At 37.3% G+C, this 12,663-nt stretch overlaps 1 protein-coding gene across 2 annotated transcripts in view; it reads left to right on the plus strand.

Moving 5' to 3' along the window:
• The first annotated feature begins 713 nt into the window (after positions 1 to 713).
• Positions 714 to 12,663, plus strand: part of kcnh6a (potassium voltage-gated channel, subfamily H (eag-related), member 6a) — a 39,366-nt gene continuing 27,416 nt past the window's right edge. Inside the window, exons 1-2 of one of the 2 annotated variants that reach the window (XM_082142309.1) lie at positions 714 to 1,271; positions 5,866 to 6,096. In XM_082142309.1, the coding sequence (XP_081998435.1) occupies positions 1,196 to 1,271; positions 5,866 to 6,096 (307 nt within the window). In that variant the 5' untranslated portion in view covers positions 714 to 1,195. The remainder of the gene's footprint in view (positions 1,272 to 5,865; positions 6,097 to 12,663) is intronic. The other variant, XM_082142308.1, reaches the window with a different exon arrangement.

Below are 12,663 nucleotides of genomic sequence, written 5' to 3' on the forward strand. Positions count from 1 at the left end.
ATGGATCATGATCTTTACTTAATATCCTAATGATTTTGGGCATTAAAGAAAAATCGATAATTTTGACCCATACAATGTTTTGTTGGCTATTGCCACAAATATACCCTTGCAACTTATTACTGGTTTTGTGGTCCTCGGTCACACACACACACACACACACACACACACACACACACACACACACACACACACACACACACACACACACACATATATATATGTGTGTGTGTGTGTGTGTGTGTGTGTGTGTGTGTGTGTGTGTGTGTGTGTGTGTGTGTGTGTGTGTGTGTGTGTGTGACCCAGCTGTGATATATATATAGCCTATATCAAATAAAAGTAAAATATCAATACATTTGAGTTTCAGACAAAATGTTAACTTAATTGTCCCATCATGACATGGAAGGTTTAAATTCACCAAAAAAAAAAGAAAAAAAAAAAAGAAAAAAATCACTTATCAAGATGAAAAAAACCACACAAACTTTATCACAAACATTTATGATCGTATGCTAAATGCTAGTTCGACAGTAAGTAGCCTACTGCTATTGTGTTTAGTGGAAATGTTGTGCTCGTTGGTGGACTGCATCCCACTAGGACAAACTTAGATAAACGCACGCTCTCTGAGAGAGGGAGAGAGAGAGAGAGAGAGAGAGAGAGAGAGAGAGAGAGAGAGAGAGAGAGAGAGGAGCATGAGCGCGCATCTGCCTTCTGTCAAAAGTGACAGCTGGTTCCACTTCCTCCCCTGTAAAGGCAACCTACCATTATTCCACAACGAGCTTCATCAGACTGGCTGCCTCTGAGGTGTCGGGCGTCAGTTCTGCTGTCTCGCGTTGTTCTTATATTTTTGTTTCAGAATATGTTTCGTCTGGTTTCAGTGAGCACATCCATGCGTTACCACAGCACGCAGCGACATTTCATCTGACGGCGCAAGAGTGTCGAGTCCCAAAACTGCAAGACATTTGCTTTCATTCAAACCGGCTTTCTTTTATTTTGCATTTAGACTCGGTGACTTTTCACTTTCGCGAGGATCTCATTAGCATTCACGTGTCCTTTTTGTTTATTGCTGGGGCTATAAACACTTGTTTCTTGTACAATGTGTACGAGTTCTAGATTATCGTCTTTTGTCTTGCTCGGTAGTACTTGAAAGAGAGAGAGAGAACCAGAATAAGAGGGCTCTTGAATCTGTCCACGCGTGAAAATGCCTGTGCGCCGGGGACACGTCGCTCTTCAGAACACTTATCTGGACACCATCATCCGGAAATTCGACGGGCAAAGTGAGTTTAAAAACTTTTTATTTTCTTTCTTTGGGTAAGAAGATATTTTATTGCTCAGAAGTGTGTTATTGTAGTCTATTGTAGTCATAGCAATGTAATTTTTTGTTTAGCAATTGGGGTCGTATACGCACTCGCGAGAAACTGACAGTCAGAGAGCGAACGGCCATTGGAAGTGTGTAGGTCAGTCATTGGTATCAGTTTGAGATTTGATTTGCATGGCAGTTGATCATCAGGTGAGAGAGCAATTCAACAAACCCGGCTTATTTTATCTACTTTATGTAAATGCAGTGGAAAAACTAATCTAACGACTAACATGGAAAATTGCAAACTACCATCTGTCTCTTTATTTTTCCATTCTTCTCTGTATGTGCGCGCGTGTTTATTTATGTCGTGCACCTGCTTTATTCATTCAATCATGTTTCATGATTTTGGACAAATGTGTCATTACACATAACTACGGATTGAAATTTGCACAATATCAGTTTTCATATAGCCTACCGTTAACAAATTCCAGTGTGTAGGCTATTTGACCACATAATTTGTCCTATCCATGTTTGATCCTTCAACTCTCTGTTTCAAAGTCTAAAGGAAGAAGCATTTTTTAACAGAAGGTTTACAAGCTTTACTAAGTTTTAGTTTTATCTTTATGAAGAGCCCTTTGAAATTTGAGATCCAAATCCTAACCTTATCTCTATCCATGCCCTAATTACCCTAAATCTTGTCTTACCCCATGATAAACCCAAAGCATGGCCCTTAATGAGGGTTCTTCCCCAGAAGTCAAAATAAAAAAGGTCATGGTATCTTAGTAAAAGTTTTTCTTTTTTATATATACAGGTGAAAGTAAAGAGTTTCATAAGCTCTACACAAAAAAAAATCACAAATAAATAAAATGAGAATTTTTTTTTTATTTTTTTTTTTACAAATGTATTTTATGTCACAAACACAACTCTGCTTGCTTGGCATTCATTTGTGAACCGTTTCCTGTGCATTTGTAGGTCCCCAAATGCATTTGTGGATTTTGAGACATTTCTAGTCAAGACCTGCATACAAATCCACAAATTAGTTAACTCCACCCACCATCTAATTAAGCCAATCAGAATCCATTGAGCTGAGTCACACTCTTGCTCCAACCAATCCTGATTTGTTTACAAATCAGGGCAGTCTTGCCCTGAAATAACTTTGTTCATTCATTCATCATTCATTGGCTCACATCGGAAGTACCGTAAAATTGGTACAGTAAAAATATTTAAAATTTGGATTTCGTTAGACCATTAGACTGTGTATCAAGCCAAGCCACAATATTATATTTTATATGCCTTTGAAAATGCCAGAGAAACAGCGCTTTACATATCTGTTATGGGAACAACGCGTTATTTAAGATAGAACAGAAAAGCATCAATAAGTAGCTGACTAATGAATGACTGGATTCAACTTCATAATGGATTTGGATTTGACAATCTAAAGAGCATTAAAAATAGTATTTTAAAAGTTAAAAGCATGTATTATGATTCCCTTTGTCTGTAGAGAAGATATAGGTGGGTTCTTTTTAAATGTGTGACAGGTTGTTGCATTCCAAAGAGATCATATCATGCATTTAAAAGTGACATTCCCAGTAGACAAGCGATATGCATTATATATCAGTTAAAACACTTAACCACACAAATAATATTTCATATGAATCAGACTTAATAGTTTTGATTTTAAAAGTTACTTGCAGCGTCCAAAATAAAAGCTAAGATGTATCAGCATTGCAAGATTTTTATTTGCATTAATATCCACTCACAAAACCCCAGTACAGCTGCAGTGATGCTGAGGCTCGTACTTTTAAATCGCTGATGGTCATTTGGGCTCATATTTGGTATTATACATCCTATACATGCCACCACGATTGTGCTTTAAAAGGCATAATTAGCCGCCCAGGCAGCAACATAGTGTCGACCTAGATCCGGTCCACATCTGGGCCCTGTGGAATCAGATGTGGGCCGGATCTGCGCCTACACTATGTTGCTGCCTTGGTGTTGTGCCGTGTCTTACATCATCTACCCCTGTCTACACTGGACACGTCAAAGCGAATGTGCGAATCGTTTGTGTAGTAAAGTAGAGCGGGCATCCCTTTACTGTCAATTAATCGTTGTGTTGCGTCGCATCCAGTGTAAACAGTATGATTAAAGGGGTGGTATATGCCCCTTTTTACAATATGTAAAACAAGTCTCTGTTGTCCCCAGAGTGTGTATGTGAAGTTTTAGCTCAAAATACCCCACAGGGGTGGGGTTTATGTAAATTTTAGGGTTAGTGATGTCACTAACCCAGGAGGAAGCTTGTGTAGTCCCTACCAGCCGTTTGTTGTAGTCCTTAAAAAACGATTTCTTTAAAAGCAATTATCTTCCTTTGCTTTGAACTTTGAGCGTTGTAACTTTACAGATGTTGTTTATGCTCAAACAGCAACATTACACACTAACTAAAGTTAGAAAAGTGAAATCATAATCAACCACCCCTTTAAATAATATAATGGGTACTATTTGCTTTTGACGCGCTCTGTCCCGCCGCTTGCATCCGTTGTAGAGAGGATGGATGTTCCTGATGGAAATATAAAGAAGCCTTAAACTCTTAATAAGTTTTTGGAAGCAAGGTGTTTTTACCACACATACAGCACTTCAGCTCAGTTTGAACGAAGCGCCCATAGAATACAATTCCTTTCAGGGGTGCAAAATGAAACTGTTCTCGCCCCGAGTGTAAAGCCAAACGTGATTGGTTGTAGTGAAAACATGCTACGATTGGCCAGCGCAATTTGGCTGTTATCTGATTGGCTTAAGTAGACGGTGGGTGGAGTCCACTTATTTGTGGATTTGTATGCAGGTCTTGACACAAGAAGTGTTTCAAAATCCACAAATGCGTGCAGGGATCTACAAATGCAGAAGAAGCGATTCACAAATGCACAGAAAGCGTTTCACAAATACTTGCAGCCTTCCACAAATGCACAGGAAATGATTCACAGATGCACAGGAAATGATCACAAATGCACAGGAAACGATTCACAAATGATTGCCTGGCAGAGTTGTGTTTGTGACATAAAACACATTTGTAAATATTTTTCTCACTTTATTAATTTGTGAATTTTATACATTTTTGTGAAACTGTTTACATTTATTTGTGGATCTTAAACTATTTATTTGGAATAATGCAACAATTATATCCCCATACTTCATCTTTTAAGTATACAAGTATGTATATGTGTGCCTGTGCATGTAGATATTGTGAATGTGAGCCTGCAGCTCCTCCTTTCACTCACTATCAGTAAAGACTAAGTGTCATTTTGCGGCTGCTAGGCAACCATCTCAGTGCGTTGTGTTCTATTCCTGAAGTAAAAAGGCGATAATGAGTTTGATGCTGAGGGGCACTAAAGTTCCTGTCACCAAACACAATTAACATTCAGAGATGGAGAAATAACATTGAGTTTCAGAGATAAAAGCAGGCAGTGTGTGTCCTTAGAGGCACAGGTAAAATACCCTTGAATATATATATAGAAATTAAATTTGCTAAAAGGAGAGAATAAATGAATTATTATGAATTAACCGTCTTAAGATGAACTGTGTTACTCTTCACCTGTTGAAGCTGACTCCACCTGTGATTCAGCTCTTGCTGCAAATATAGCATCTGTCAGCAGATTTCCTGTTTATATCAAAGCAGCCATCGGAAATACAGAAAATGTAGTATTATACAAGCTGAGGAAGGAGAAAGAGAAAAGAGAGACATAATACAGACAATATGATAATCACTTCAAAAGCATCCCTATAATCAAAGTGTGGATATGTATTTGATTTTTTTTGATAACCTGAAATTTTTTTGAACAATATTGATTTAAAAATTAAAAGTTACAAATAATTTTTTTTTAGGTCACTAATAATTGTAAAAATTAGAAGCATTTTCACTAATTATCTCACACTTTTAAAATTGAATCCAACTATTTGTATCCTGTATTGAGGAGGAGAAGAACTAGTTAAGACACTGGGAAGAAAACGTAGGCTAACTCTCAGTAAGAAAGTCCAGTTACATAAAAGTCCTCAGTTCTCATTTCTCTAACAGTTGTTTTGCATGTTGCTTTCAAACATGTAGTTTAAATACATCGTTCACAACCCTCTTGATCTAGATAAAATGTTTGTTTCTTAAAGGTATAGCGGAGGATCTTTCCAAATTTTAGATAAGACCCGCCCTCTCCACTTTTTGAAAAGTTTGATTGATTCACCAGAATGATTGACAATTAGGAGGACCAATAGTTTAGACTACCCACCAGGAAGTAAAACATCCTCCGCTATACCTTTAATAATGAGAAAATGTGAATTCATGAATTTTTCATGTCAGGTTGAGACAAGTTGTTTTAAATGTAAATGAATCGTAATAATAGTAATAATTTAGAATAATAATAAGTTGTCCATTGTGACAACTTACCCCATTGGCCTATAATGTGACAACATGTCCCACAAAAGTTCAGTGTGTGTTAAATGCACTTTTAAACGTCATATATCATATTTTTTCCTGATAACAGTGGAAATGTTCATGTCAATAAATTTTTCTTTCTTAACACTTATCTGACCAGATCGTAAGTTCCTGATTGCTAACGCCCAGGTGAAGAACTGTGGGATTATCTACTGCAATGAGGGCTTCTGTCAGATGTTTGGTTTCTCGCGGGCAGAGATCATGCAGCAGTCCTGCACGTGTCAGTTCCTGGTGGGGCCGGGCACTATGAAGAGCGCCCTGGCACAGCTGGCACAGGCCCTGCTCGGGTCAGAAGAGCGCAGGGTGGAGATCCTTTACTACTCTAAGGAAGGTATGCTGGGCTTAGCGAGGATTTCACTCACAATTTCCTTATATACCAAAATATGGCTTGTGTGAGAAAGTATTTTTGCATTGTGCTGATGCTCACATCATTACTATCGCAACTAATGCAGAAACACCAGATACTGACGACACTGTCTGAACCAGAGATGTCACTAGGCCCTCTTTTTAAATATTGTAATTAACTCCTTAATCTGTACACAAATTCGTGCTCGCCTCAGTCCCCTTTAAAACACAAATGAAAACAGCGGCAGGCTTCGGCTCCTCCCCGTCTTTCAGTCAGTGTTATTCAGCATGTTCTTCAATCGGCAGCAGGTGCAGCACCGACGTCAGAAGCAGATAGATTGATATGACATCTGCATCTGTGCAGTTCTTTGTCATAAATGCATTTATGCATTTTACAAAAAGAAAAAGAAAAAAAAGGAATGATTTAATAGGACAGATTAAACATATTGCCAATCTAGACAATTACAGATTTGTCTATATTATTGGTTAGTTAAAATGATTTTAAATTAAATCAATATTCAGGTGTCAACTTGACATTTAATGGGTAGTGTAGAACCTATTGTTTTGTTCATGCCTACCCTACAAATATTAAATATATAGTTTTTAGTCCAATTATTATTATTTTTTGTCAGATTTTATTGCTGATATTAAATACATTATTGAAATTGAATCTTTTAAAGATTTCCCCTTTCAAGTATAATGGAGCTGTACATGTAAACCTTTTACCTACACAAACATTTTGGGGTTGGTAAGACATTTAAAAAAATAAATTAATAATTTTATTCATCAAGGATGCAATCAAATTGATGAAAAAGTGACAGTAGATTTCTATTTCAAACAAATGCTGTTCTTTTGAGCTTTCTATTCATCAAAGGATGCAGAAAAAAATCTATCACAGTTTCCACACACAAAAAAAATTTAACATTAACATTAAAATTATTATCAAATCAGCATTTTCGAATGATTTCTGAAGGATCATGAAGACTGGAGCGGAAAATATATAAATAAATACATGAACAAATAGAAAACTGTTATTTTAATTTGTAATAATTCTATTTTTTTCTGTATTTGTGATCAAATAAATGCAGCTTTGATGAGCGTAAGGGACAGTGTAAGATAACCACCGACTGAACTGTCTTGTCTCAAAGGAACTTAGGAAAAAGGCTTTTTATTGGCAGCTTTTGAATCGTCACCAGCATTTCACTGTAAACACACTGAGTGACCATATCCACAAATCTTCCTGTTACACTTGTCTTCAGTTTCAGTTAGGACACTTATGAAATTTGTATTCCCCATCTGTTTCATTAAGCACACACACAAACATGGAGAGTAAAGGCCTGTTCACACCAAGAACGATAACTATAATGATTCCAGTGGATGATATTGTTCTGTTTGTTCTAAGCATGCGCTGCAGTTCTGTCGGCGACCACTTTAAATGCTTGAGCTCTTAAAGCAGGATAGATTCTGATTGGCTGTCTATTTTTAGAACTATATATTTACTGTTATTGTTATAGTTATCGTTCTTTGGTGGACTTGCTTAATACAGAGACCAGCTGAGGGCCTGTGTGTCTAACAGAGCCATCAATCCCTCAGGCTCTTTTTATGTCTTTAGTCTCCTCAGACAGGAACAAATGAATTGAGTAATTGGCTCTCTGAATGTCGTTAAGCCAGTGTTTGTGCATGTGTGCATTCATTGTACCTCAGCTAGAAAGTAGACAGGTGTTCCTTCGGCCGGGAAGCAGTGCACTGATAACATTACCATGACAACAGGACTCCAGAGACTCACACCATATCACTAAACTAATGCACTGAGCTCAGATGCACGCATAGGCTGACATGCACACGCTCACACGTGCCGCCGCCCCTCTGTTCTTTTTATCCATCACATATTTTAGTGGATACAGCATCTCGATCTGTGTCACAGTTGAGTTGGAGACTGAACAGCACCTTTTTGTGTGTGTGTGTGTGTGTGTGTGTGTGTGAGGGCAGGGTCTATATTTAGAGTGGTTGATGGCCTGCTTTAGTCAAGAGCTGAGGGGGGTCTGGCTGACTTTAATCATGCTGTTCTTTCTTTGGTTTTTCTGTCCTCCTTGCCATCACTCCCTTCTCATTCCTGTGACTCTCCCTCTCTGCACTGTGTTCTCATACCTTTTTTCACTCTCGTTTATCTCCTTTATAAGTTTGCTGTCTCGGTTAAAAGTACAACTCATGATGCTTTGATTTCTCTGAAAGCCTCATAACCAAAATATAAGTGACCTCTAAATGTTCTCAGTGCATCTGTGTGTTTGTCTGAGAGTTTTGGAGACCAGGATGTTTCACCAATTAGAAATGATCCCCAGGGGTGAAATCACTTATACATGAACTGGATGTGGATGTTAAAGGACAGAACTGGTGTCATCTGAATTAGCAGATTGTCTTTAATTTGAGATAAAACATCCACACAAGTTTTTTTTATCTACATTACTGGTTAAAAGTTTGGGGTCAGTAATATTTTTGAAGGAAGTCTCTGATGCCCACCAAGGCCTTATTTATTTGATTGTAAAATAACTGTTTTCTATTTTAAGTAAAGTCACCTTTATTTATATACTGTAGAACTGTATACAAAACAGATTGTTACAAAGCAGCTTTACAGTGATAAACAGGAAAATAATGATTCAATGATGTAAATAGACTTCAATTCTGCTGTAAAGCAGCTCTAAAAAGATAGTAAATGGTCATTATTCTGTTGAAATTAGTTCAGTGTTGATTCAGTTTTGTTCAATAACTGTGTAAAGTTCATCAATTATGAAACAAGTTCAATTCAGCTATAAAGCTGCTCTGGAGAAAACACTGATGTCATCATCCAGCTCAGTATCTGTGCAGTCAAATCAATAATATTGCTGAATATTAAGTGTCCCCAATTAAGCAAGCCAGAGACGACAGTGACAAGGAACCCGAACTCCATCAGATGACAGAATGGAGAAAAAAACCTTGGGAGAACCCAGGCTCAATCGAGGGACCAGTTATCCACTGGCCAAATGAAAAAGCATGGTGTGATTATGATTCCAGGCTGCATCACAAGTCATATTGAGAATTGATATCAGGTATTGATATACCTTCTACTTGAAGATTAGGGACACATCATGCTGGCATTCAGACATGTCTGGTTCTTGTAGTCTTTGCTGAGGATCTGTGCAGATGGTCTTAATAGGTGGCCTTTCTCTAATTCTTTGTGTTGTGGTCTCTGAAGACATTCAGCTCATCTATGTGCAGGTCTACCATCTGAAAAAAGACCAGATCTGGCTGACTACGGTAACTTCGGGATAAGGTTGAAACAGGAAGAATAATATAAACGTACATGCCATTATGGCAAGTACATCAGATGTTATGAGAAGTGTCCCTGGTTCTGGTTGACCTAATTTATGCAGCCTAATAATCCTTTAGCATTGGAATTATAGAAGTGTGATAGTGCATTATGTGAATACTAGGTTTAATCTAGATTTAAACTGACAGAGTGTGTCTGCATGCCTCCCGAACAAGGCTAGGATGTTATATACGGTTTTGATATTTGTAACAAATTAGCTCAAAGAGGAAAAATGTATAATTAATCATAACTTATGAATATTTGAATCAGTTAATCTGATTAGCTTGATTTAGCTAAATTAATATTACAATCAATTAATCAGTTCATCCAGTGAACAATTTTGATCATTCATTAATGTCTGAGAAATACATTTTTCATGGCCCAGCATGTAACAAGACCAGAAATCGTTAAACTTTGCGGCAAGCAGAGAATGTATTGTGCACAAGTTTTATTAACTACAATACACGAACACAACTGTTATGATCTGGTGGTTGTGGTAAGACAGCAGACAGCAGAGAGAGTGAGAATCCAAACACAATTTAATGACAAATATAATCCAAGGTCTTATACCAGGCAGAGGGTCAAGCACATGTAATCGGTCCGAACACAAATACAATTCACGAAGTGCAGACAGGAACAAGGACTCTAAGACTCAGACAGAGATAAACTTAAGTTTAATAAACAAGACCTCATAGTCATACTGAATTAAGGCAAAAGGCTTTTAAATAGGGTAATGATATGATTAACAAGACACAGCTGAAACCAGTAAACTAATAATGAGCAGTGGGTTCTGGGAAATGGTGTCCGGGATTAACAGAGTCTATGGGTAAAACATACATGGGTGAAATTGTAAGTGACAGAATGAAACCGGAAACAGGAAATGAAGCTATGGAAAAGATTAATTAAACTATGAAAAGAACCATCATCTTATTATTTTCAAAACCTTGTAGAAGTGTTAACAGCTTATTACTAAACCTCTGTTTAGTCAGTTAATTGTACGATACTCGCATTGTCGTTGTAGTTGAAGCAGTTTCGTAAAGTTCCTGATTTGAGGTTTCCGTGAGTTGATGGTGTTGAAATTGCAATCGATTTCTTCTGCGTTGAATGAAGAAGATATGATGAACTTGCACGGTTAGTTCGACTCCATCACGGTCGAGGAAGTTGCACATGATGGCCCGCGACCGCATGGTCACACCGCACACGCACAGCGACCAGCAGAAATAGGGAACTCTCAGGGTTGGTTGACCAATGAGAAAGGTGGAGTGACCCACACCAGGTTTATGGTGTTTATGACCCTTATGGAGCATGGTTATTGAGCATTGAAAAATGACCATATAGGTGGGGTTACATTAACTAGTAGTTCTCTCATAAAGCATGCATGAAATAAATACAAATGCAAGAGACACTATATAAGACATAATAATAATAATCATACACACAATGTCCTGGGGATGCACGTTCATTTATAGAACACTTTGTCTATAAATTAATGCAGAAGAGTCTGCTTGATGTGTCTTTCCTTTCCTATGGCTCCTTGGCTCATTGTTTTGTGGTTGGTGAGGGGTTATGTTTATTTGTTCTATATAACAAATACTTGTTACTGATTTGTGTCAGTCGTTACATATTCTAGGTATTATCCACTGGCCAAAGATTTGAGACCGCAATGAGCATGAAGGACAATAATGCGTTAAAAGCTCGCTCAAGTACTGAGGAGCTAAACCATTCAGGGCTTTATAAGTAATCAGCAAGATTATAAAATGTATGCAATGCGATGTTTAATAGGGAGCCAATCCAGTGTTGACAGAACCGGGCTAATATGGTCATACGTCCTTGTTCTAGTAAGAACTCTAGCTTCTGCGTTTTGGACCAGCTGGAATTCAGGGCAACCTTGGGGTCATGAATGCATGAATTAACTTTTCTGCATTTGACATTGAGAGCATATGTTGTAATTTAGATATATTTTTAAGATGTAAGAATGTGGTTTGACAGATACTAGAAATGTAGCTTTCAAAATAGATTGGTATCATAGAGCACACCCAGGTTCCTAACTGAGCTGAGTATCATCAGCATAACAGTGAAAACTAATGCCATGCTTCGTAATGATATCTCCCAAGGGTATCTCCCAAAAATTGCCTGCTCGCTTCTTGGCGACTGGCGCTCAACACAAGTTTGGGATCGTAGTGAAGCTCAGCATTCCAACTTTGTGAATATTCATAGCAAATTCTCAAAGTCTGAACCAATGAAATCGGATTTTCAAACCCATGCTGATGTAAACAAAACCAGCTTGTTGCTAACCAGTCGCAATAAGCTTTGCAATTTGTTATTTATTGTTATTATTGATATTTTGTTGCATAATTTTGCTACATGGATTGCTACATGGGTAGCCCTTAACCAGTGACTCAAACTGACTGCTAAGCTGAAAAATCAGTTAGGTAACAATGTTAAATATGCTTTATATAAATATTTTCAATAAAGTTGAACATATAGATATAGATTTTGACTTGGTGTTTGCCAAATTTGGTGTTATTACCAGGGATTTTAAGGTATGGTTGCTAGGTGATTTTGTTTTGGAACTTTCAGAAAATTGTAACTAGATTTTTCTCAAAATTGACTTTGTTGACTTCAAACTAGCTCATTAATTCCTTGTCCGATTCCATCGTACATCATCTTGAAGGTTTTTTAATGGAGAATGTGAAAATAACAAGAACTAATTTAGAAAATTTGCCCATTCTGACTCATTTTGCCAGCACAGGTCACATTCGTTACAAACTAGTTTTAGAGTTGTTAGCCTATGCTTTATGTATTCCTTTTTTATTTTATTTGCTGTTTTGAATTAAAATACTTCCTGTATGTTTATTACATTGAATTAAAATGTTTAAAATGAAATAACCCCCCCCCTTTTTTCACTTTAAACATTTTAATTCATAGTCAATAAATATGCCAAGTTACATTATATCAAAGTTTTAAGACATATTGAAAAAATTACACAGACACTGAAAGAATGTGTTACAGCACTCCACGGTCTCCCCTATTTGTTTTCTTAGATTTATGTTTACTCAAAGTCAGACCCCCTGAACGGCAGCACCTGTGTGTGGGTGTCTTATTGTGTTTTTGTGTAAGTGTGAGTGTGTTTGGACTACTCACAGCCCTCACACTGGTATTTATAACAGCTCTTCATAAAAACTAAACTAAATTTCTGCTGTATTTTGT

Source organism: Leuciscus leuciscus (genome assembly GCF_965113295.1).
Source record: "Leuciscus leuciscus genome assembly, chromosome: 1".
In the NCBI taxonomy this organism is placed as follows: Eukaryota; Metazoa; Chordata; class Actinopteri; order Cypriniformes; family Leuciscidae; genus Leuciscus; species Leuciscus leuciscus.